This window comes from Rhinoraja longicauda, chromosome 9 (assembly GCF_053455715.1).
Source record: "Rhinoraja longicauda isolate Sanriku21f chromosome 9, sRhiLon1.1, whole genome shotgun sequence".
Taxonomy (NCBI): Eukaryota; Metazoa; Chordata; class Chondrichthyes; order Rajiformes; family Arhynchobatidae; genus Rhinoraja; species Rhinoraja longicauda.
This window is the reverse complement of record NC_135961.1, coordinates 6,854,988-6,879,089: the sequence shown is the minus strand read 5'-3', so window position 1 is coordinate 6,879,089 and position 24,102 is coordinate 6,854,988. Positions and strand designations below refer to the sequence as shown.

At 42.2% G+C, this 24,102-nt stretch overlaps 1 protein-coding gene across 9 annotated transcripts in view; it reads right to left on the bottom strand.

Moving 5' to 3' along the window:
- The window catches only part of pde10a (phosphodiesterase 10A), a 354,529-nt gene that overhangs the window by 79,938 nt on the left and 250,489 nt on the right, over positions 1–24,102 (bottom strand). For all 9 annotated transcript variants that reach the window (XM_078405762.1, XM_078405766.1, XM_078405764.1 and 6 more), the window contains 5 exons: positions 21,043–21,183; positions 17,248–17,403; positions 16,402–16,452; positions 8,620–8,678; positions 7,556–7,607 (listed from right to left, as the gene is read on the bottom strand). In XM_078405762.1, the coding sequence (XP_078261888.1) occupies positions 7,556–7,607; positions 8,620–8,678; positions 16,402–16,452; positions 17,248–17,403; positions 21,043–21,183 (459 nt within the window). The remainder of the gene's footprint in view (positions 1–7,555; positions 7,608–8,619; positions 8,679–16,401; positions 16,453–17,247; positions 17,404–21,042; positions 21,184–24,102) is intronic.

Sequence of the window (24,102 nt, the reverse complement as noted above, 5' to 3'; positions counted from 1 at the left end):
GTTATTTTTTGTTATTTTACAATAATCGGTTAATTAACCTTGATCATTTCTACCAAATAAATATTTCTACCAAAATTATATATGTGATATAATCATTTATATTTGATAAGTTTTTACATCTTAAAGTAGGCACTGCTTACTCTGACTGCACCTTACTATATTGTTCACCAAATCATATCCATTATTGCAAAGATGTTTATGGATCAAATAAGTTCATCAAATTTACTTCATCTTACCCTTCCAGAAAAGTCTATTAATTTCTTCCTCATTGACGTATAAAACATTCCCTTGATTCCTTCTGTGTTTGCCTCAACAACTCCAATGAACAGTAATTTCCACATTCTAATCAACCTGAATAAATAGCCCTGAGTTACTTAATCAATCCTATTCAATTCCTCGTGTAGATTTCCTTTCAGTGCAACAATCTCTAGATCCACCTCAATGAATTCCTTTATCATTTTAAAGACCTGATCTATTACTGTGTCTATCAAATTTTTTTATTTTTTTTACAAAATGCAGGCTAAGCCTATTCCTTTTTTTCTGATGGCTATAACCCTAGTGATTTTTAAATTTGCATGAATCATTAATGCACATCATTAATGCCTTTATAGGATTTTAAAATTGAGACCAGAAGATATTATTGTAAAGTAAAATAATACTTTATTTTACAACAAAGTAATTGATCAAGATTACTGCAATTTCGCCCTCGTTTCCGATGAGTTTAATCTTCATAAATTCATAAGTGATTGAGCACAATTAGGCCATTCCGCCATTCAATCATGGCTGATCTATCTTTCTCTCAACCCCATTCTCCTGCCTCCTCCCCATATCCCCTGACACCTGTACTAATCAAGAATCTATCTATCTCTGCCTTAACAATATCAATTAAAGGCATCCACAGCCTTATATGGCGATGACTTCCACAAATTCACTTCCCTGACTAAACAGATTCCTCTTCATCTCCTTCCTAAAGGACACACCCAAGTCCCTTTGCTCCTCCAATTTCTGACTTCTCCCGCCTTTTAGAAAATAGTCTACACCTTCCTACTACCAAAATGCATGACTCCACACTTTGCTACGCTGTCTTCCATCTGCCGCTTCCCTGTTGGTAATTCCAGCACCAACCCCTGTGAAAATCCACTAGTCACTGGCAGCCAACCAGAAAAAGCCCCCTTTATTGCCACTCTGCCTTCTGCCAACCTGCTATCCATGCTAGCATCTTCTCTTTGATACCATGGGCTGTCATCTTCTTTGGCAGCTTCATGTATGGCACCTCCACAATCTTTAAAGTCACCGCTTTCAGAACCCGAGGGTGCAGTCCATCAGTTCCAGGTGACGTATCCACCTTCAGACCTTTCAGTTTCCCTCTTTTGGCTAAGTGAACGGAAGGCTTGGGGCCCCCGACCGCGGGAGGACAAAGGAGGGAAGAGATTGAACTTTGTTTTCGCCTTCCATCACAGTGAGAAATGTGGAGGAGTCACTGTTGTAGATGTTTATTTTAAAATGTACTTTGTGTGTTTTGTTGCTTTTTATTAGTATGGCAAATCAAATTCTTCGTATGTTGCAAAACATACTTGGCTAATAAAGTATAATCATGATTATGATTATGATTCTCCTACCAGAATCTTTCTTCCTCTTTTGAATGAAAAGATCCTGCATCTTCTGAATTATTCCCAGAAATCCCTGTCATTGTTGTTCCACTGTCATTCCTGCTCGGGTCCCTTTCCAGTCAACTTTGGCCAGCTCCACCCTCATGCCTCTATACGCCCCTTTGCTCAGCTGTGATACTGACACATCTGATTTTGTCTTCTCCTTCTCAAATTGCAGGTTGAATCTTATCATATTTTGGTCGCTACCTCCTTGAGTTCCCTTATCAAACCCAGTTCATTACACATTAAATCCAGAATTGCCTTTTCCCTGGTTGGCTCCACTACAAGCTTTTCTAAGTAACCATCTCGGAAGCACTCTACAAATTCCCTCTCTAGGGGTTCAGTACCAACCAATAGACAATAGGCCATTCGGCCCTTCGAGCCAGCACCGCCATTCAATGTGATCATGGTTGATCATTCTCAATCAGTACCCCGTTCCTGCCTTCTCCCCATACCCCCTGACTCCGCTATCCTTAAGAGCTCTATCTAGCTAATGCATTCAGAGAATTGGCCTCCACTGCCTTCTGAGGCAGAGAATTCCACAGATTCACAACTCTCTGACTGAAAAAGATTTTCCTCATCTCAGTTCTAAATGGCCTACCCCTTATTCTTAAACTGTGGCCCCTTGTTCTGTACTCCCCCAACATTGGGAACATGTTTCCTGCCTCTAACGTGTCCAACCCCTTAATAATCTTATACGTTTCGATAAGATCTCCTCTCATCCTTCTAAATTCCAACCTGATTTTCACAGTCCACCTGCACATTGAAATCCCCATGACCACTGTAACATCATCGCCTTACTTACATGCCGTTTATATCTAATGAATGTAATTTGTACCCTATATCCTGGCAACTGTTTGGGGCCTGTAAATAACTCCCATTAGGGTTCTTTGGTCCTCTGTGCAATACAAGTTGTTGAAACCCATAGCAAGGTCATTGCATTTAGTTCGTAATAACACACAATGAGGTGTAGTAGTATAGTGATCTCCCCCTCTGCCTTTTGAAGACTACGGTACCGGTTGCGATTTCTAACGATGGTCCAGCTCAGTGCAATAGTTACACTTTATTAACCATTCGCTTATTAACCATTCACCAACCGATTGCTTCACAAAGAATGAAAATAAGTTTAACGAGGGGTTAACTGCGACAAGCATGTAAGCTTCTCGGCTGAAGGGTCTCGATCCGAAATGACACCCATTCCATCTCCCCAGAGATGCTGCCTGTCCCACTGAGTTGCCCCAGCTTTTTGTATCTATCTTAATAGACAATAGACAATTGGTACAGGAGTAGGCCATTCGGCCCTTCGAGCCAGCACCGCCATTCAGTGATCATGGCTGATCATCCACAATCAGTACCCTGTTACTGCGGTTTAAACCAGCATCTGCAGTTCCTTCCTACACAAGCTTCTATTCTATTAGTCTGGAAAAGCTGCTCGGTTTGTCAAAATTTATTGATGTGACTCATTTTGGTCTGAGGAGGTATTAGTTATTGTATTTCTCTCTTGTTATGTATCTGTGCTCTAGTTACGGTAACATCACTTCGCACGGAGCTTCCTTTCGCAGTAGAAGTTTTAATGCATGATTATAAAACGAGAAAGTACCACCTTCCCCTCCACTCTCTCCCCAACCCCCCCCCCCCCACCCCCCCCCCACCCTGCATGCTTGTCCTTTCTAGCGGATCCATTGCCCTGCCCAACCACTGCAGTCATGAGCTCCGCATCACTCAGCTGCTCAGGGTAAGACAGCAGTTCGAGATGGTCAGCTATCATGGCCGTTGCCAGAGTGGTGACATGTATTAATTCCTGCAAGGCATTGGGATAAAAAAAAGTCGTTTTGCATCTGGGAGCTGCGATATCTGGCAGCAGAAGCGAAAGGGACAGGGTGAATCAACTCAGTAACAGAAGGAATTATTTCCACAGTAGACTGTCCCTGCTAAACCCCTTTGGACTGGCTGGCGTCCACCGAGACAGATCGTTACATCTGTAATGTCAACTTTTGCTTCTTCTCTTTTTCTAATTAGCTTAATTAATTAGTGTGCAACTTTTTTAACTGACGAGTTATGAATTCCTTCTCAATGATTTTTTATCTAGATCTGTGCCAAATTTCAAGTAGATACCAGAAATGGGTCACTAAAGTTAAAATCTAGACACATTTTGGATGTTCGGGATGTGTAGGAAAATAACTGCAGATGCTGGTTCAAATCGAAGGTAGACAATAGACAATAGGTGCAGGAGGAGGCCATTCGACCCTTCGAGCCAGCACCGCCATTCAATGTGATCATGGCTGATCATTCTCAATCAGTACCCCATTCCTGCCTTCTCCCCATACCCCCTGACTCCGCTATTCTTAAGAGCTCTATCTAGCTCTCTCTTGAATGCATTCAGAGAATTGGCCTCCACTGCCTTCTGAGGCAGAGAATTCCACAGATTCACAACTCTCTGACTGAAAAAGTTTTTCCTCATCTCAGTTCTAAATGGTGCCTCAGTTCTAAATGCTGCCTAACCCGCTGAGTTACTCCTGCATTTTGTGCCTATTTTGGATGTTCGGCCCGCGTTCTAAAATATAACATCTTTAATTCGGTGTTCACCATCCCACCTCTCACGTCGATTTTAACTGACCTTACTCTCTTATCCCTTCTTAAAATCTTCGTCCTATTACTTCTGGAGACCTCTGTAACCCCTCCTGTACTCTCTTTCACTTTAACTCCACCCATACACTTCCAATTTGCTGACCCCAACCCTCCACTAATTAATTTAAACCTCTATCTATGGCCCTAGTCATATAGTTTGCCAGGAATCTGGTCCCAAAAGGCTTCAAGTGAAGTCCGTCCGCTCCGTCCGAACAGCTCCCTCCTTCCCCAATACTGGTGCCAATGTCCCACTTCTTCCACACCAGTCTTTGGTGGAGGCTGTGGACGAGGCATATGAAAGGAAAAGGCTGAGATATTCCAACCTTGCAGTAGAGGCAGAGGAGCGAGGTTGGAGTGTAAGGGTGCGTCCAGTGGAGGTGGGGTGCAGGGGCTTTGTAGCCAGTTCCACTGCAAGGCTCCTGAGGGAAGTAGGAGTCAGAGGGCAGGCCCAAAGGAGGGCAATCAAAGAACTTGCAAATGCCGCCGAACGGAGCAGTCACTGGCTGTGGCTGAAAAGAAGAGATGCTGTCTGGGCTGCCACGTGACCATCTAGAGGCTAACCATAAGACACACACCCAGGTCTGATCACCCTGCGGTGGGCCTGCCTTGACTGAGGGTGTCTTGTGATAAAAGGCCGAAACACCTAATGACGTTGAGGTACACAACTGAAGATGTGTCTGAATGGTAGCAACATTACCTAGTGGTCACCCCCAAGAACAACTCCAGTCAATTGTAGTGCAAACCTTAAGGATTGTAACATCTAGTCCTACTAATCAGACTTGTACTCGCTGGAATTTAGAAGATTGAGCGGGGATCTTATAGAAACTTACAAAATTCTTAAGGGGTTGGACAGGCTAGATGCAGGAAGATTGTTCCCGATGTTGGGGAAGTCCAGAACAAGGGGTCACAGTTTAAGGATAAGGGGGAAGTCTTTTAGGACCGAGATGAGAAAGTTTTTTTTCACACAGAGAGTGGTGAGTCTGTGGAATTCTCTGCCACAGAAGGTAGTTGAGGCCAGTTCATTGGCTATATTTAAGAGGGAGTTAGATGTGGCTCTTGTGGCTAAAGGGATCAGGGGGTATGGAGAGAAGGCAGGTACAGGATACTGAGTTGGATGATCAGCAATGATCATATTGAATGGTGGTGCAGGCTCGAAGGGCCGAATGGCCTACTCCTGCACCTATTTTCTATGTTTCTATGTTTCTATGTAATCAATCTGAGCCACTTGTTCAAATCTTCAGTCTCTCAACCCTAAGCCAATTTGCACGTGGGTCAGGTAACAATCCAGAGATTATCACCTTTTTGGTTCTGCTTTTCAATTTGGTACCTAGCTGTTCAAAGTTCCTTTGCAGAAATTCTTTCCTCGTTCTACCTACGTCATTGGTACCCACATGGACCATGACAACTGGATCTTTCTCCTCCCACCAAGTTCCTCTGCAGGTCAGAGGAGATGTCCCAAACCCGGGCACCAGGCAGGCAACAAAACCTTCGGGACTCTTGATCCTCGTGACTGAGAATAGTGTCAATACCCTAAATATACTATTCCCAATGACAACAACGTTTTTCTTCCCTCTCCCCTCTTGAATGGTCCCCTGAACCACGGTGCCCTGGTCAGATTGCTCATGCTTCCTGCAGCCCCCACACTTGTCTGCACAGGGAGCAAGAATCTCACACCCACTTGACAAGCTCAAGGGCTGAGACTCCTCTCACATGGTCCTTTACCTGTTCCCCTGCCTGCCTGCCTCACTAGCAGTCACACCCTCCTCGTGACCACGGACCACATTGAAAGCAGTTACTCTAGCGGGTGTAACTACCTCCAGAGATATAGTGTGCAGGTAATTCTCCCTATCCCTGATGTGCCGCAGTATTTGAAGCTCATACTCCAGGTCTTTCAATCTGAGCTCTTCAATCAGACAACACTTGCTGCAGATGTGGTCACCATGATTCACCAAGGGGTCCACCAGCTCCAAAATCATGCAGCTGCAGCACATTGCGTGATCCTGCTGGTCTCCTTTGTGTATTACTATTGAGGGCGTGCAGCGTAGGTTTACTAGGTTAATTCCTGGAATGGCGGGACTGTCATATGTTGAAAGACTGGAGCGACTAGGCTTGTATACGTTGGAATTTAGAAGGATGAGAGGGGATCTTATCGAAACGTATAAGATTATTAAGGGGTTGGACACGTTAGAGGCAGGAAACATGTTCCCAATGTTGGGGGAGTCCAGAACAAGGGGCCACAGTTTAAGAATACGGGGTAGGCCATTTAGAATGGAGATGAGGAAAAACTTTTTCAGTCAGAGAGTTGTGAATCTGTGGAATTCTCTGCCTCAGAAGGCAGTGGAGACCAATTCTCTGAATGCATTCAAGAGAGAGCTAGATAGAGCTCTTAAGGATAGCGGAGTCAGGGGGTATGGGGAGAAGGCAGGAATGGGGTTGAGAATGATCAGTCATGATCACATTGAATGGCGGTGCTGGCTCGAAGGGCCGAATGGCCTCCTCCTGCACCTATTGTCTATTGTCTATTGTATAGGACACATCTTCTTTATACTTCCTTGTACACTTCCTCACTTTGTGTCCATAAAATCTTTGCAGGTGTTACTTAGACAGCCTTTATAGTCTCATTCACTGTCATAAGCATACCTTGGCTATCATCAACATAAACGGGTTATTTCTGTCTTATAACAAATGGTTTTTAATTATTTTTAACAAAATCAGGTTTATACTAATGTAACTGCTCAAGTCTGCTTGTTTCTTTAGTTCTTAGGTATCGATATAACATCACAATAGAGGGAATTTAACTTTCAGTGTTTATAAGTAATTTTCAAATATTTCATGCTGATACCAATTACAGAATGTCAAATCAATATTCTGTCCCCTAATATTCATATTTCAATGAGCATCAAAATTTATCATAAAAATAAAACATTTTAAAAAATGCAATGCCCTTCAGTTTCCTCTGTTATAAACTATAACTGGCACTGATTTCCACAGCTACAATTATTTTTCAATCCCACGTCCAATTGTGAATGATATTATCATATTTATGTGAATCTTCAGGTTACTGTGGAATTGTGCATTACATTTCATGAATGATTGACATGAGCAAGTACATCAGGAACAGAGTGCCAGATGAAAAATACTCTTCTGTCGTTCTGATCGTAGAGCAAATAAATTAAAGAAGTGGAATATGGCAAATTATATTTTCATTCCATCGGCTTCTTTAATTCGAACATCTCGTTGAAATCTGGATTAATTCAACAGCATAGACAGGTACTCACCATAATGTGTTCAAGCAGTGAATCTATTGCCAATATGTTATCAAAGTATGTTCTGTAAGAAAAAAAACAATAGTAGAAGTTACTTACACCATTCATTGATTTCCAGGTATTTTGCACTAACCTCTTGTTCACATGCTTCATATTCACTTTTGCAATACTTGGATTTTGCACTATCCCATTGCACCATTCTGTTCTTTCACACTCGTTATATTTATTGTTGTATTTATCATTGTTATTATTTATCATTATTATATGTATGTTATTTAGTCTGTGAGCTTAATAACATATAATAATGATAATAATAACAATGATAAATACAACAATAAATATAACGAGTGTGAAAGAACAGAATGGTGCAATGGGATAGTGCAAAATCCAAGTATTGCAAAAGAGTATTAAAGTAAAATAACAGAATAACTGAATGAGGTAAAGTTCAGAGTAAGAGTACTTGGAAGCACTTCTGGGAATGGGGTGTGAAAGGGATAAATAAGTCAGGAATTGGATAGTAGTGGAAAGAAGTCTGAGCGTCCAGGCTTTCAAGATCCAGTATCTTCTTCCAGAAGGTGGAAGAGACAGAAGGGAATGAGCTGCGTGACAGATATGCTTGATGATACTTCCAGCTTTCCTAATTCTAAGACAATGCATTTAATTTGGTGGAATCAGAATTTACCCACGATAGAGAGGCCATTGTTGTGGCACAGCATGGTAAGGAATTAAATGTCACAAATTTACAGATGCCATTCTCAGTGGAAGTCTATATTGGATGCCAAAATACTGTTGTGAAAAGGCACAACAATCCATTAAAAAAAGTAATTCAGACACTTTCAGCATAGTTGGGAAACTGGACTTAAAGTACACAGATTTCAGGAAATCCATCAAAGATGCCAATGGGATTTGTCAGGTTTATACTCTGCTAAAACCATCAGTTTGATCTTGGATTTCTCTCTCCTATTTCCGATTTCCTATCTTTTCAAATTAAACTGCATTCACCGCCAAACTATAACCAACAACCGTAAATTGCCTTAAATAACTTATTTGTCAAGTCAAAGATATTAATCACTTACTTGGACACATCTAGTAGAAAATCATTCAATTCAGTCTGTTTGGCAAGGCCTTTGGCTACCTGAAATTTAAGTTTGCACATCAGGACAATATCTAAAAATTTTTTTTTTCTCTCCAGTGTATTTTGTTCAGTGTGTGTTTCTCAGAGTGAGTTTTGCATGCAATGAACGACCCCTACATTTTACAAGAGAGCGTGTTCGTGCAACAGTGTATTTTGAATTAATTCTTAATATGGTGGGTGATACAACCAAAGGTGGTTTTTATTACACAAACTTAATTGACTCCGAAAATGCTGCAGTCGACTGCCTTTTTGAATCACTGTTGTCCATAAGGAGAGGGTGTTTCCACAATATTAGAGAAAGCATTCCAGGATTCTGACCCAGGAATGTTAAAGCAATATTGAAATCAGCTCACATTAACATTGTGCTTGATTTATAAGAGCAACAGATAGGGTAGATGGCCATTGCCTGTCTCCATGGTAGTGGTGTCCAAAATTAGAGAGCATCGGTTTAAAGTGAGAGGGGGGAGGTTTAAAGGGCATCTGAGGGTTAAATATTTCACACAAAAAATAGTTGGTACCTGTAATGAGCTTGCCATTGAAGAAGTACTAAAAGCTATCTCCAAAACGGAGGTGGGAGCAGTAGAGATAGACATGATGGTCACCATGAAATTGGTGGGCTGAAGGGCCCGTTTCTATGCTTCATCCAAAGGGCGCCATGGACTGGTGCATGTTCGGATGATTAGCCTAATTGAGAGAGTTTCATTGAGAGAAAAATAAAAGGAAAGGAGTTTGTTTTTTAGTGCAGGAATACGGATAACCAGAGGAAAAAAATTAAAGTAATTGAGGTAAAAAATGTACAGGAAATATACAGGAAGTATATTGGCAGAAGAGGTAAATGTAATTGTAACTTGCAAAATGATACTGGATATAGACGTAAAGAGGAAAAACATTGTAAGGAAAGGTTCAGGGTGGTTAGACTAATTGAAAAATAATATTAAAAACACCAATATTAGTGCAAAACAAAACAGAAGCCTGAAGTCCCAAGTACAACCTAGACAGATCGTAATTTGAAGTTTAGTTCGTGTTTGGATTGTTCAATAACCTGATAGCTGTTGGGAAAGAGCTGCCCCTGAACCTGGAGATCACGGTTTTCAGATTCCTACAGCTATGTCCCAATGGCAGGAATGAAATGGGAGTGTGGTCAGGGTGGCGTGGTTCCTTTCGAGGCAGCACCTGTTATTGATCTCTTCATTGCTGTGGAGGTCAGTACCTGTGATGGACTGGGCAGAGTCCACAACTTTTGTAATCTCCTTTGTTCTGAGGTGTTTGAGTTGCCAAACCAGACCGTGATGCAACCGGTTAATATGCTCTCTACCATACGTTCAAGAGAGTATACATCGACACACTGAATCTCCTCAATCTCCTAATGAAGTAGACCTGTTGATGAGCTTTCCTTATGACATCAATGTGCTGTGTTCAGGCCGGATCTTCAGAGAATTGCATGCCCATGAACTTGAAGTTGTTGAATCTCTCCAGCGCCGACCTATCGATGAAGAGAGGTTCATGGATCCTCGACCTTCCTCTTCTAAAGTCAATAATCAGCTCCTTGGTCTTACTGTCAACTAAGGGCAATGTTGTTGTTATGGCATCATTCAAACAGACAATTATTTCCCTCCTATACTTTGACTCATCAATTCCCATAATTCGTCCAACAACGGTGGTGTCGTCGGCAAATTTAAAGATGGAGTTGGAACTGTGTCCAGCTACACAGTCATGGGTATAGTGAGTAGAGCACGGAACTGAGCACACAGCCTTGAGATGCCACTGTGCTGATGGTTATCGAGGCTGTTGTTGCCAATTGTGGTCGAATGATGAGGAAGTCTAGCATCGAGTTGCAAAGGATCTGCTATCATTTGCCTCTGTGACTAAGATTACAATTCCACCAGGGGCTCTGGGGGCCCAAGAAGGCACATCGGTGGGCGGTACAGTGGCACAGTGGTTGTGTCGCTGCCTTACAGAACCAGAGACCCACGTTCGATCCTGACTGCCTGTGATGTCTGTACGGAGTTTGTACGTTCTCCCTGTGACCGCGTGGGTTTTCCCCAGGTGCTCCTGTCACTCCAAAGACATACAGGTGTGTAGGTCTTCACTGGGCCACACTTCTTCCTACCCTGCCTCCTGCAAAGGCTCTATCCCTTACTCCAATTCTTACATCTCCTCCGCATCTGCTCCGATGATGAGGTGTTCCATACCAGGACATTTGAGATGTCCTCATTCTTTAGGGAACGGGGGTTCCCCTCTTCTGTCACAGATGAGGCCATCACACGAGTCTCTTATGTATCCCATAGTTCTGCTCTTGCTCCCCCTCGCCCCAGCAGCAACAGAGACAGAGTCCCCCTAGTCCTCACCTTTCACCCCATCAGCCGTTGCATACAACACATGATCCTCCAACATTTTCGCCACCTCCAATGGGATCCCACCTCTAGTCACATCTTCCCATCTTCACCCCTTTCTGCTTTCCGTAGAGACCGTTCCCTCCGCACTCACTGGTTCACTCCCTTCCCACCCAAATCACCCCCTCCCCAGGACCTTTCCTCTGCAACCACAGGAGATGCAACGCCTGCCCCTATACCTCCTCCCTCAACTCCATCCAGGGACCCTGACAGTCCTTTCAGGTGAGGCAGAGGTTCACCTTCACCTCCTCCAACCTCATCTAATGTATCGGTTTTTTTCTGTGTTTGGGACCTAGAAATCGGTGCGACGAAGCACAGTCTGGGTGGTCGTTTCGCTGAACACTTATTCTCAGTGATCCTGAGCCTAAGCAATTCCTGGATGCTAAACATTTTAACTCCCCATCCCATTCCCATACTGAGCTTTCTTTCTTGGGCTTCCTCCACTGTCAGAGTGAGGCCACACTCAAATTAGAGGAACAGCACCTCATATTTCGCTTGGGCAACTTACAGCTCAGCGGTACAAATATTGATTTCTCTAATTTCAAGTAATCCCTGCATTCCCTCTCTCCTCCCCCCCCCCCCCCCCCCACATCCATCACACTTGTCATCCTACCAGTTCCACTGTTCGCATCCCGGTATCCCTCTCGTTATCACCTCTTCCCCACCCAAAAATGGGCCATTATGGGCTCCACCCTTACTCAGATGTTGCCGGCCCGGATTTGTTCTGGCCTTTTCCTACCTCTAGTGCCTCCTCCAACACCCCCCCCCCCCCATCTACTTTCAGTCTGAAGAGAGGTTCTGGCCCAAAACGTCATCCATCTTTTTTCTCCAGAGATGCTGCCTTAACTGAGTTACTCCAGCACTTTGTGTCTACTTTTGGTTTGTAAGTTAATTAGCTAAAAAGTAAAATTGCAAATTGTCCCTAGTGTGTTTAGTTTAGTTTAGTTTGGAGATACAGCGTGGAATCAGGCCCTTTCGGCCCACTGGGTCCGCGCCGCCCAGCGATCCCCGCACATTAACACTATCCTATACCCACTAGCGACAATTTTTACATTTACCAAGCCAATTAACCAACAAACCTGTACGTCTTTGGAGTGTGGGAGGAAACCGAAGATCTCGGAGAAAACCCACGCAGATCACGGGGAGAACGTACAAACTCCGTACAGACAGCACCCGTAGTCGGGATGGAACCTGGGTCTCCGGCGCTGCATTCGCTGTAAGGCAGCAACTCTACCGCTGCGCCACCGTGTGTAGAATAGTGTTACTGTATGGGGTGATCGGTGGTTGGCGGGGACTCGGTTGGCCAAACGGCCTATTTCCACGCTGTATCTCTAAAGTCTAATAGGTGTTCTCCCTATTGAAACGCTCGGCGAACTCGTTAAGTGATGCCTCGCTGTCACTTGAGCTGTCACTTGGTTTTGCCTTGCAGGAAGTGATGGCTTGCAAGCTCTGCCACAGCTGCCAAACGTCTGTCTCATCCTCAGAGTGAAAGTCCCTTTTAGTCTTTTTATTGGCCTTCTCAAGGTCGTAAGAAAGGACTTCTTGCTTGAATCTGCATCGCCAGACTTGAATACCCGGGATCTGGTCCTCAGAAGATTCCGGTCCTCCTGGATCATCCAATTTTTTTTGCAAGCAAAAAATGCAAAATAACCACGAACATTCTTCATTTTGATAACTGCAACTTCAACGTGATCAGACACAAGTGAAATGACAGAAGATCAGTGAAAAGAACTGCTTCTATACTTTCAAAAATTGTTCAGGTCACTTCGATACTTGAAAAAATTGTGAAGGATAATTTATGGCTAGCAAGCCTCATTGAATACTTCTCATTGAAGACACAGAAATGTCTATGATATTATTTATATAGATTCTCATAAAGTATTTGATAAAGTTCCACAAAATAGAGTGTCGATAAAGCTGAAGACCATGGAAGAGTTATAAGCAGTGGAAGTTCCAAGAATTCTTTTGGAGGGGGTTGAGGGGAGGTGTCCATGTATATAACATTAAAATGTTATGATTCAGTTACAAAGAAAATCGGAAAGGCCTTCATATGTTTAGATGAATATACAAAAATTAGAAGATATACTGCAACTGCACAAAGGCCTGAATAGATCGCACCTGAAGTACCATGAACAATTAGAGGCATTATATCTTTGGAAAGAAATCATGGCTTGGAGGAAGATGAGAGAAGTTTAAGCAGACTGACACCTGAATTCTCAAGGTCTAAATTACAGAGCGAGATTACTATTACTAGATCTGCTGTTTCTGAGATTAGAAGATGAGAGTGTGATTTGCTGAAGGATTTTGATTTACTATAGGGAACGTAAGAGCAGACAAAGAGCAACCTGAACTAATGGGGCAAGATCTAAAAAAGTAGAGCAGGGCCTTTTAGGAATTAAGTTTCTTACATTTAAGAGATTCTATATATCTAAACGCTCTGCGAATTAATGCAAGGTCAACCATTCATTGGATTATTGAAATTGATGGCTGTTGAGAGAAAGGCACAGATCAGTTATAAATCAGCTCTTGCATGGAAGAAGAGAGAGAGGCAAGAGAATCAAGAGTGTATTATTGTCATATGTCCCACATTGAACAAAGACATTCTTACACAGCAGCAGTACAACACAATATGTAAACATTGTACACTGTAAACAACATAATAAACTAAAAAGAAAAAGTTCAGTGTGTGTATATATACACACATATATATACATAGAAGGTAGACACAAAATGTTGGAGTAACTCAGCGGGACAGGCAGCATCTCTGGAGAGAAGGAATGGGTGATGTTTCGGGTCGAGACACATCTTCAGACTGAAGAAGGATCTCAACCCGAAATGTCACCCATTCCTTCTCTCCAGAGATGCTGCCTGTCCAGCTGAGTTACTCCAGCATTTTGTGTCTACCTTCGATTTAAACCAGCATCTGCAGTTCTTTCTTTTATAGAAACATAGAAAATAGGTTCAGGAGGAGGCCATTCAGCCCTTCGAGCCAGCACCGCCATTCATTGTGATCATGGCTGATCGTGCACAATCAATAACCCGTGCCTGCCTTCTCCCCATATCCATTGATTCCACTAGCCCCTAAAGCTCTATCTAACTCTCTCTTAAATCCATCCAGTGATTTGGCTTCCACTGCCCTCTGTGGCAGAGAATCCCACAAAATCACAACTCTCTGGGTGAAAAAGTTTCTTCTCACCTCAGTTTTAAATTGCCTCCCCTTTATTCTAAGACTGTGGCCTCTGGTTCTGGACTCGCCCAACATTGGGAACATTTTTCCTGCATCTAGCTTGTCCAGTCTTTTTATAATTTTATATATTTCTATAAGTTCCCCTCTCATCCTTCTAAACTTCAGTGAGTACAAGCCTAGTCTTTTCAATCTTTCCTCATATGTCAGTCCCGCCATCCCAGGGATCAATCTCGTGAACCTACGCTGCACTGCTTCAATTACAAGGATGTCCTTCCTCAAATTAGGAGACCAAAACTGCACACAATACTCCAGATGTGGTCTTACCAGGGCCCTATACAACTGCAGAAGAACCTCTTTACTCCTATACTGAAATCCTCTTGTTATGAAGGCCAACATTCCATTAGCTTTCTTCACTGCCTGCTGTACCTGCATGCCAACTTTCAGTGACTGGTGTACAAGGATACCCAGGTCTCGCTGGACCTCCCCCTTACCTAACCTAACTCCATTGAGATAATAATCTGCCTCCTTGTTTCTGCTGCCAAAGTGGATAACCTCACATTTATCTATATTATACTGCATCTGTCACGTATCTGCCCACTCACTCAACCTGTCCAGGACACCCTGCAACCTCCTAACATCCTCTTCACAGTTTACACTGCCACCCAGCTTTGTGTCATCCGCAAACTTGCTAGTGTTGCTTCTAATTCCCTCTTCCAAATCATTAATATATATGGTAAACAGTTGCGGCCCCAACACCAAGCCTTGTGGCACTCCACTCGCCACTGCCTGCCATTCTGAAAAGGACCCGTTTACTCCTACTCTTTGCTTCCTGTCTGCCAACCAATTTTCTATCCATGTCAACACCCTACCCCCAACACCATGTGCTCTAATTTTAGTCACCAATCTCCCGTGAGGGACCTTATCAAAGGCTTTCTGAAAGTCTAGATACACTACATCCACTGGCTCCCCTTCATCCATTTTACTTGTCACATCCTCAAAAAATTCCAGAAGATTAGTCAAGCATGATTTCCCTTTCATAAATCCATGCTGACTTGGACTTATCCTTTTACTGCTATCCAAATGCACCGTTATTACCTCTTTAATAATTGACTCCAGCATCTTTCCCACCACCGAAGTCAGGCTGATTGGTCTGTAATTCCCCGTTTTCTCTCTCGCTCCTTTCTTGAAAAGTGGGATAACATTAGCTATTCTCCAATCCACAGGAACTGATCCTGAATCTATTGAACATTGGAAAATGATCACCAATGCGTCTACTATTTCTAGAGCCACCTCCCTGAGGACCCTGGGATGCAGACCATCAGGCCCAGGGGATTTATCATCCTTCAGTTCAATTATTCTACCCAATACTATTTCTCGCCTAATGAAAATTCTTTCAGTTCCTCTACCCCACTAGATCCTCTGTCCTCTAGTACATCTGGGAGATTGTTTATGTCTTCCTTAGTGAAGACAGATCCGAAGTACCTGATCAACTCTTCTGCCATTTCCTTGTTACCCATAATATCTACATACTTACATATATACACACACATATATATATATATATATATATATATATATGCACACGCACACGGCTCAAGGACCTAAAGCTTACTTCTTTCCTATATTCATAGATATTCTGAATTGCACCATAGAATTAGATAAATGTAATAATACAGTACATGCATCAGTAAATACATCAGTATATGCCTCAGCTGTAAACTGTTCATCAGTGTAGCTTTGCCTATTAACACAGTAGCAGGGCATTCTCGAGTGGAGCTTACGGATTTTGCATGGGAACAGGAGCAATGGGAAGCTAAAAATTAGGGTTATGCAAAACATTCATTATAGCATTCTGAGTGTAGTCAGATGCGTGAAGGCCTGTGATAGATATGGAAAATTAGACAACATTAAAGAAGAAAACACTTACATTAACATTATTGCTCTGAATATTTTAATTTGGGCTGCAATTCCATGCAATATTCTAGGCATGCAAACTAATACACATGATACCCTCCACCTTCATATAGTTTGTTCCATCACTTCAAACAATCTACTTTGGTAATTGCTGCATTTACCTTAAAATAATTTACATATTTTCGTTGCTAAAAAAAAAATACAAAATCAGAAAACAGGGAAATCTTACCTGCACTTGATTAAATGCTACCAAAGCCCATGCTAAATTTGCAGTGGCAACCTGAAGCAAAAAGCACCACAGAAGGTCAACCAATATCGTCCAACTAAATTAGGATAACATTTCTGACCTCTTTTGCAACTTTCATTCTGCTTGTTCTAAAGGCATTGTCTCAGTTTTTGGATGGTCAGCTTACTATTTCCCCAGTAAATGCTCATTTTTCATATATTAGCCTTGAGAATGTGTTGCCAAGGCTATTTGACCTCTGGGGCAATAACTAAGTTAATTCTGATGTAAGCCAACGTCTATCAATACTGTTCACTTTGGATGCTATTGGATACTAATTAGAAACAGAAACCAGACTGAATTTCTGCACTCCCAACACTATGGATTCTGATCAATGGCTTTATAAAAATAACTTCTGCTGAGATCAGCTTCCAGTTTATTGCCCTGTTACAAATGGATTATATATATATATATATAAAATCCATTTGTATCCAATAGCATCCAAAGTGAACAGTATTGATAGACGTTGGCTTACATCAGAATTAACTTAGTTATTGCCCCAGAGGTCAAATAGCCTTGACAACACATTCTCAAGGCTAATATATGAAAAATGAGCATTTACTGCACAGTATATATATATATACACTCAGTCAGTCAGTCAATCAATCTCACAGACGCTATAATAAGTTTTACTTTATCCTATAGTTGTAAACGTGCATCACAATCAATCATCAGTGTTTTATAGGTTCATATTTTTTCAATAGTTTACATCCTGAAATATTTGGAGTGCTGAGCCTTATTGGAAGTTTGTCTAAAAGTGCTAATTGGACATTATCTACAGTTGAAACAAACCTTCTGTTGATTGACATCAAAAGGATCTTTGCCAAAATCTCGATGCAATTCTAAAACACCTAATAATTCATCTGAAACGGTGATTATTGGTAAACTGAGAACAGATTGGATCGGAGTTCCTGTGTCCAGCCCTGTCCCTTTGGGAAATCGTTTATCCTAAAAAGAAGGAAAAGAGAATGTTCATATAAAAATTGATATATCCAAATGTGAAATGTTTCTGATCTGGAGGGGAACCTGGAAGTGGCGATGTTCCGACAGGCCTCCTTACATTGTGGTAGAGATTGTGGGTTTCAGAGATGGCATTAGAATAGCTATCAGCTATGAAAATACCTTGGATGTCTGATGGGACTGCATGGGGCAGCACGGTGGCGCAGCGGTAGAGTAGCTGCCTTACAGCAAATGCAGCGCCTGAGACTCAGGTTCGATCCTGACTACGGGAGCCGTCTGTACGGAGTTTGTACGTTCTCCCCGTGACCCGCGTGGGTTTTCTCCGAGATCTTCGGTTTCCTCCCACACTCCAAAGACGTACAGGTATGTAGGTTAATTGGCTGGGTAAAATGTAAAAATTGTCCCTAGTGTGTGTAGGATAGTGTTAATGTGCGGGGATCGCTGGGCGGCGCGGACTCGGTGGGCCGAAGGGCCTGTTTCCGCGCTGTATCTCTAAATCTAAAAAACTCTTTAAAAAAAATTACTTGACATTTAATAGTTCACTCCTGAATTGTTCCAGCTTTTGCTTTCTAACTTATGGAAAATAAAGTGTGTTATTCAGAGTAGATGGGTGTAAACAATGGTGTCCTCTGGTCCACTGTATATTTTGGTTAAATATATCCTGATATTTGCTGAGGTAGTTTTACCGAGGAGCAGGTAGCAAGAAATAGGGAACAAAACAGAAAGTGCTTCAACAAGCATATTAAAAGGAAATAGCAGCTCGGATAGATGCTATTCTTTTACAGAAGAGACCATTGAATTAATAGCGAGAAATAGGGAAATAGAGAGACGCTAGACAATTATTTGACATTTGTACTCATAATAAAACACTAAAATTATCCCAATAGTAGACTCTCTCGTGGCAAAAAGTGTAAGATTAAAAGAAAGCTAACAAATAAACTAATGAGACTAACAGTTGACAAATCTCCTGGCCCCGATGGTCTGTATTTTATGAGAAGTAGCTGCATAGACAGTGAATGCATTGGTTAGAAAGCCACAATTGTAATGCTCCTATTCAAAGGAGAGAAACAGGAGGGTCTAGGCCAGTCAGCATAACAATTGTCATTGGGGAGGGAAAGCTAGATTTTATTATTAAAGAAGAGGTTGCAGGATATTTAGAAAATTATAATATAATCAAGCTTAGTCAACATAGTTTAATGCAAGGGAAATTGTGACATTTGATTAGAGTTCTTTCAGAAGACGTACAGGTTTATAGGTTAACTCGAAAGATGTACAGGTTTGTAGGTTACTTGGCTTGGTAAATGTAAAATTGTCCCTAGTGGGTATAGGATAGTGTTAATGTGCGGGGATCGCTAGTTGGCGCGGACCCGGTGCGTCGAAAGGGCCTGTCTCTGCGCTGTATCTCTAAACTATCTCTAAACTAAAGATGTTTTGAGCAGAGTGGATAAAGAGGGACTAGACGATATAACATAATGGGATTTCCAGGCATTTGACAAGGAGTCACATAAAAAGTTATTAGGAAAGGGAAGATAAATTAATAGAGGACTGGATAATAAATAGAACAGGATAATCGCAAGCGATTTTATCAGCACGTAAAGGGAAAAGGGAAAGCAGAGAGAGAGAGTGGGACCCCTCAGGAATCAAGGCGGTCAACTCTGTGTGGAGCCACAAGAGACAGGCAAGGTCCTCAACGAGTATTTCTCTTCTGTATTTACTGTGGAGAAAGACAGGAGAATGGGGGATCTTGAGTTAATCACTGCAAGCGTCATGAGAGCAGTCAGTATTACGGTCACAGAGGTTGCTGAAGGTGCTGATGCATATGAAGATAGACAAATCTCTCGGGCCTGTTCGGTTGTATCCAGGGACACCATTGGGAAGCTAGAGAGAAAATTGCAGGAGCCCTCGTGGATATTTATGAGAGATCCTTAAATACAGGCACGGTGCTGGAAGACCGGAGGGAGGTAAATGTTGTGCCTCTATTCAAAAAGGGCTGTAGGGAAAAGGCTGGGAACTAGAGGCCAGTGAGCTTAACATCTGTGGTCGGAAAGTTACTTGAGAGTATTCTGAGGGATAGGATATACATGCACTTAGATGGACAAGGGCTGATTAGGGATAGTCAAGATGGTTTTGTACGTGGGAGGTCGTGTCTCACAAATCTGATTGAGTTTTTGAGGATGTGACCAAAAAGGTCGATGAAGGCAGAGCTATAGACATATACATGAATTTTAGTAAGGCATTCGGCAAGATTCCGCATGGTAGGCTGCTCTGGAAGGCTTGATCCCATGGGATTCAAGGAGAGATAGCTGAATGGATAGAAAATTGGCTTCATGGAAGGAAGCCGACGGTGATGGTGGAAGGTTGCTTTTCAGACTGGTGGCCTGTGACTAGTGGTGTGCCTCAGGGTTCAGTGCTGGGTCCATTGCTGTTTGTCATCTATATCAATTATTTGGATTTTAACGTACAGTGCCCTCCATAATGTTTGGGACAGACCCATCATTTATTTATTTGCCTCTGTATGCCACAGTTTGAGATTTGTAATAGAAAAAATCACGTGGTTAAAGTGCACATTGTCAGATTTTATTAAAGGCCATTTTTATACATTTTGGTTTCACCATGTAGAAATTACAGCTGTGTTTATACATAGTCCCCCCATTTCAGGGCACCATAATGTTTGGGACACAGCAATGTCATGTAAATGAAGTTCTTTCAAAAATAAACATTATTTTGAATAAAAGGTGAAGGAAAACAGCAAATCTCAGAAAACAGCTTAAATCTTGTATGAAATTCAGCAGAAATTCACTGTGGCAAGAGTCTCTTTCTGCAACCTAAGCTTCTCATCAATATCCCATCACTAAGGCCCCAATACCGGAATTCCCAAACAGACATCTATTCCAGGCTCTATCATGGAACAAAGATTACCATGCAGACAGAGAAATAAAGTCAATGATGTAGTCTCCTTGAAGAAAAGCAATTCTTGCGTGATTATCTGGCCCATGACCGCTCCAAGTAAAAAGAGCATTCAGGATGGCATTAAGAACCTTAAACCTACGCATCAGATGCATACTGAGACCTTCCTTCAGGGGAATAGGAGCAGACCACACCTGCCCAAATAAACTACACACTCGCCCACCCTGACAGCAGACGAATCAGCAGCATCAGCTTCCTCAGAGGCCACACAAATGCAATGGCAATCAGTCATCCTCAATCCCAAAGGAATGATTAAAAAAACATGTTAGGCCATAGAATTCCCATTAGGCCATAGGAAACATGTTAGGCCATAGATTGTCAGAGAATTCGTAACAATCTTCCAAAAATGCACAAGTTTGAAAGTGCATTCAGAAAGTACACAGATGCGGTACTAAACAGACTTTTCAGCAGAAGTGCTTGAATTGAATGACTTCTTCTGTAAATTATTTGGATATATTTGGTTCAATGTATTCCTAGCTTTTCATTCCTTTGTAGATATCCCTTGCTATAGATTTGATGTCATTGACGCGATCTTGAACTTAACATTGTTTCTTATTCTGACTTTCTGGTATTTGACGTTAAAATCTGGCATACACATATTAACAAAATGTCTACTCTGTTCCGAGAAACGAGCAGCTAACTTTTCATTTTCATTCTTACCTCAGCAATGTCTTCTACCAAAAGTATTTTCCTGAACTTGGCAACAAACGAAGCTATAGTGGTGCCGTATCCAATGTGTCCGGCGGGAATGAGTCGTTGCTTATCTTTAAATCCCAAAGGAGAATACAAGCACAGTGATTCCTGGAATTAACAAACACAAAATAAATCAGACCCTCCTGATTATACTTCACTTTTTTTTATTTTTAAACAGTATTTCAATTTTTCTCTGAGTATTGGTCACCTTTGGTGGAGGAATGTAGCCTGCGGACTTTCTTTTGTTTTGTTTTTAATTCAAGCAGTCCATGGCTGATTTAGAACTGTCAGACTATCTCTTGCAGTCAACTCACGCCTTGCAATACTCTTTCAACTGTGTTTTATCCATTCTTTTGCAATATAAATGTACTAATAGTAACAGTGGAAACATACTAAATCAAAAGAAATCTAACCTTAAAGACCACAGTGACAACGAGGTCTGAAGTCACGTGGTTATGGCAGGACTCATAATGAACAATACTGAGCAGGTTGATAACAAGTTCTAGTTTACAGCTGCACTGTTGACATTAGTTTATGATGACAGAGAATGGGATTATGGGCAGGTTGGGTTGGATTTATCTTGGTTTTGGAGAGTAGCTTTTGACATATGGAATGTAATCCTTTTTGACAGACCCGTCAGACATGAGCTTCCCTTAGAATGTTAAATCAATTGATCTTACATTTTGATCATTAAGAATATTATTCTTAGTTGGCTGGAAAACATTTTGGGATATCGAAAAGTTGTTGAAGGGATTCCATAAATGTGTCTTTATTTTCCTGTACAAAGTTGGTATTAGTATTTGGCATTGGTTTATTTTCGTCACATGTCCAGAGATACAGTTGAAAGCTCTGTTTGCGTACTACCTAGTTCATCACACTAAACACGAGTATAATCAAGCCATACACAAAGACAGGTAGTGCAAAGAGGAAAATACCAGAGTGCAGAAAATAGTGTTACAGTGTTATAACATTGCAGTTACAGCACCTGGAGACAACTCACGCAGTCACAGGGAGAACGTACAACACCACACAGACAGCACCCATAGTCAGGATTGAACCCGGATCTCTGGCGCTGTAAGGTATCAACTTTACTGCTACACCATCAAGTAGAGGCGCTGGTGTGCTTTGTTGGCCGGAGCATCAATGTGGCTGGTCCAGGACAGATTGTTGGTACTTGAAGCCGTCAACCATCTCTGCCCTGGCACCAGTGATGCTGACTGGGGCGCGAATGCCACACCATTTCCTTCTTGTGGTTTTGCACTATTAAGTTCTGGTTACCTCTTATTACCGATCACTAATTATTGTATATTTATTTGTCCTGTTATTGTGCAGCTTGTAAAGCTGCAGCAAGTAAGAATTTAATTAGTCCATACAAGCACATGCAACAATTATAACTTCTTAACTCTTGTCTCTCTTGAGTTGGACACTTAAGAGATAGGTTTTGGAAACTGACAAGCAATCACTTCTATTAATACTTGTTAAAGGATATTCTATGATAGCACAGTGGTGCAGCGGTAAAGTTGCTCCCTTACAGCGCCAGAGACCCGGGTCAGATCCTCAATACAGGTGCTTGTCTGTACAGAGTTTGTACTTTCTCCCCGTGACCTACAAGGGTTTTCTCCTTTTTCCTCCCACACACAGGTTTGTAGGCTAATTGGCTTAGTAAAATTGTAAATGGTCTCTCGCCTGTGTACAATAGTGCTAGTGTGCGGGGATTGCTGGTCGCGTGTACTCAGTGGGCAACAAAGGGCCTGTTTCCGTGCTGTATCTCTAAACTAAACTAAAACTATTAAACAACGTAACATCTACTGATACGTCAAAGCCATCAAATCTAGCCACTGTGGGTGCAACATCCTGAGTGTGTACCAATGCAACTAGGTAGGGGAAGTCAATTGAAAAATGCTGATGCAAATGGCTATCATTGACACTATTCATTACAATACTGTGGAGGTTTGGTTACCGCATCAAGTGATTTTTTGTGTATATTCAGACTTATGGACAGAATTTACTTGCGGAGGTCTGTACGAACAGAAGCTGTTCGTAACCCAGAAATGGCTTGTATAATTAAACTCCATCAATGTGGTTTTATGAAAGATAAAACATATTGTGGCTGCGCCTAACGGCTGCGGCTCGCTGGCAGTCTGTTTGTCTTTTTTCCTTTTTTTTTGTTTGTGTGTCGGTGTTGGGATGGTTTTTGTTTCTGTTTTTGGCTGTGTATGTGTGGGGCAGGGGGGGGGGGTGGGGTGGGGCGGGGCGGGGGGTGGTGGAAACCTTTCTTTTATTAGGTCTCTTCCCCGGGGCGCAGCTCGGCTGCGGGGCCTTCCATCGCCCGCGGGGCCTTCCATCGCCCGGCGCGGCTCGGCCGCTGGACTTAACATCGCCGGCGCGGCTCGACCACGGGACTTGGCAGCGCCCGGTGCGGCTCGGCCGCGGGGCCTTCCATCCCCTTGCGGGGGCTGTGCGTGTCGGCTGCCTCGGTAGGGGTCGAGCTGCCTGTCCGTGGGCGTGGGGGGAAGAGAGTGGAAGTTTTGTTGCCTTCCATCACAGTGAGGGGGTGTTTGGAGTCACTGTGATGGATGTTTGTGTTGGGGTCGTGTGTCCTGTGTTCTTTTCTTTTTTGTTGTGTTCTGTGACTGCTGTAATTTCGTTCGGTATCTGTACCGAATGACAATACATTTCTGTAATTTGAGAAAAATGCTTACATTCTTTGAAGATATAACAATAAAGGACAACCTGTTATTGTAGTCAATCTAGATTTCCAAAAAGTATTTGACCATGTGTCACTAAAGAGGCTGGTATGTAAATTGAAAGCCCATGGCACCAGAGAATTTGTGCTGGAATGGATTGATAATTGGCTGCCTCACTCAACAGAGTGGAATAAATGGGTCATTTTAAAACTGGAAGAAGTAACTAGTGTAGTGAAGCAAGAATCAGTTCTTAGCCCAAATTATTCACTATTTACATGAATAACCTGGAGGAAGAAACAATACATAAAAATAGGTGGAAGTGCATATTGTGATAAGGATA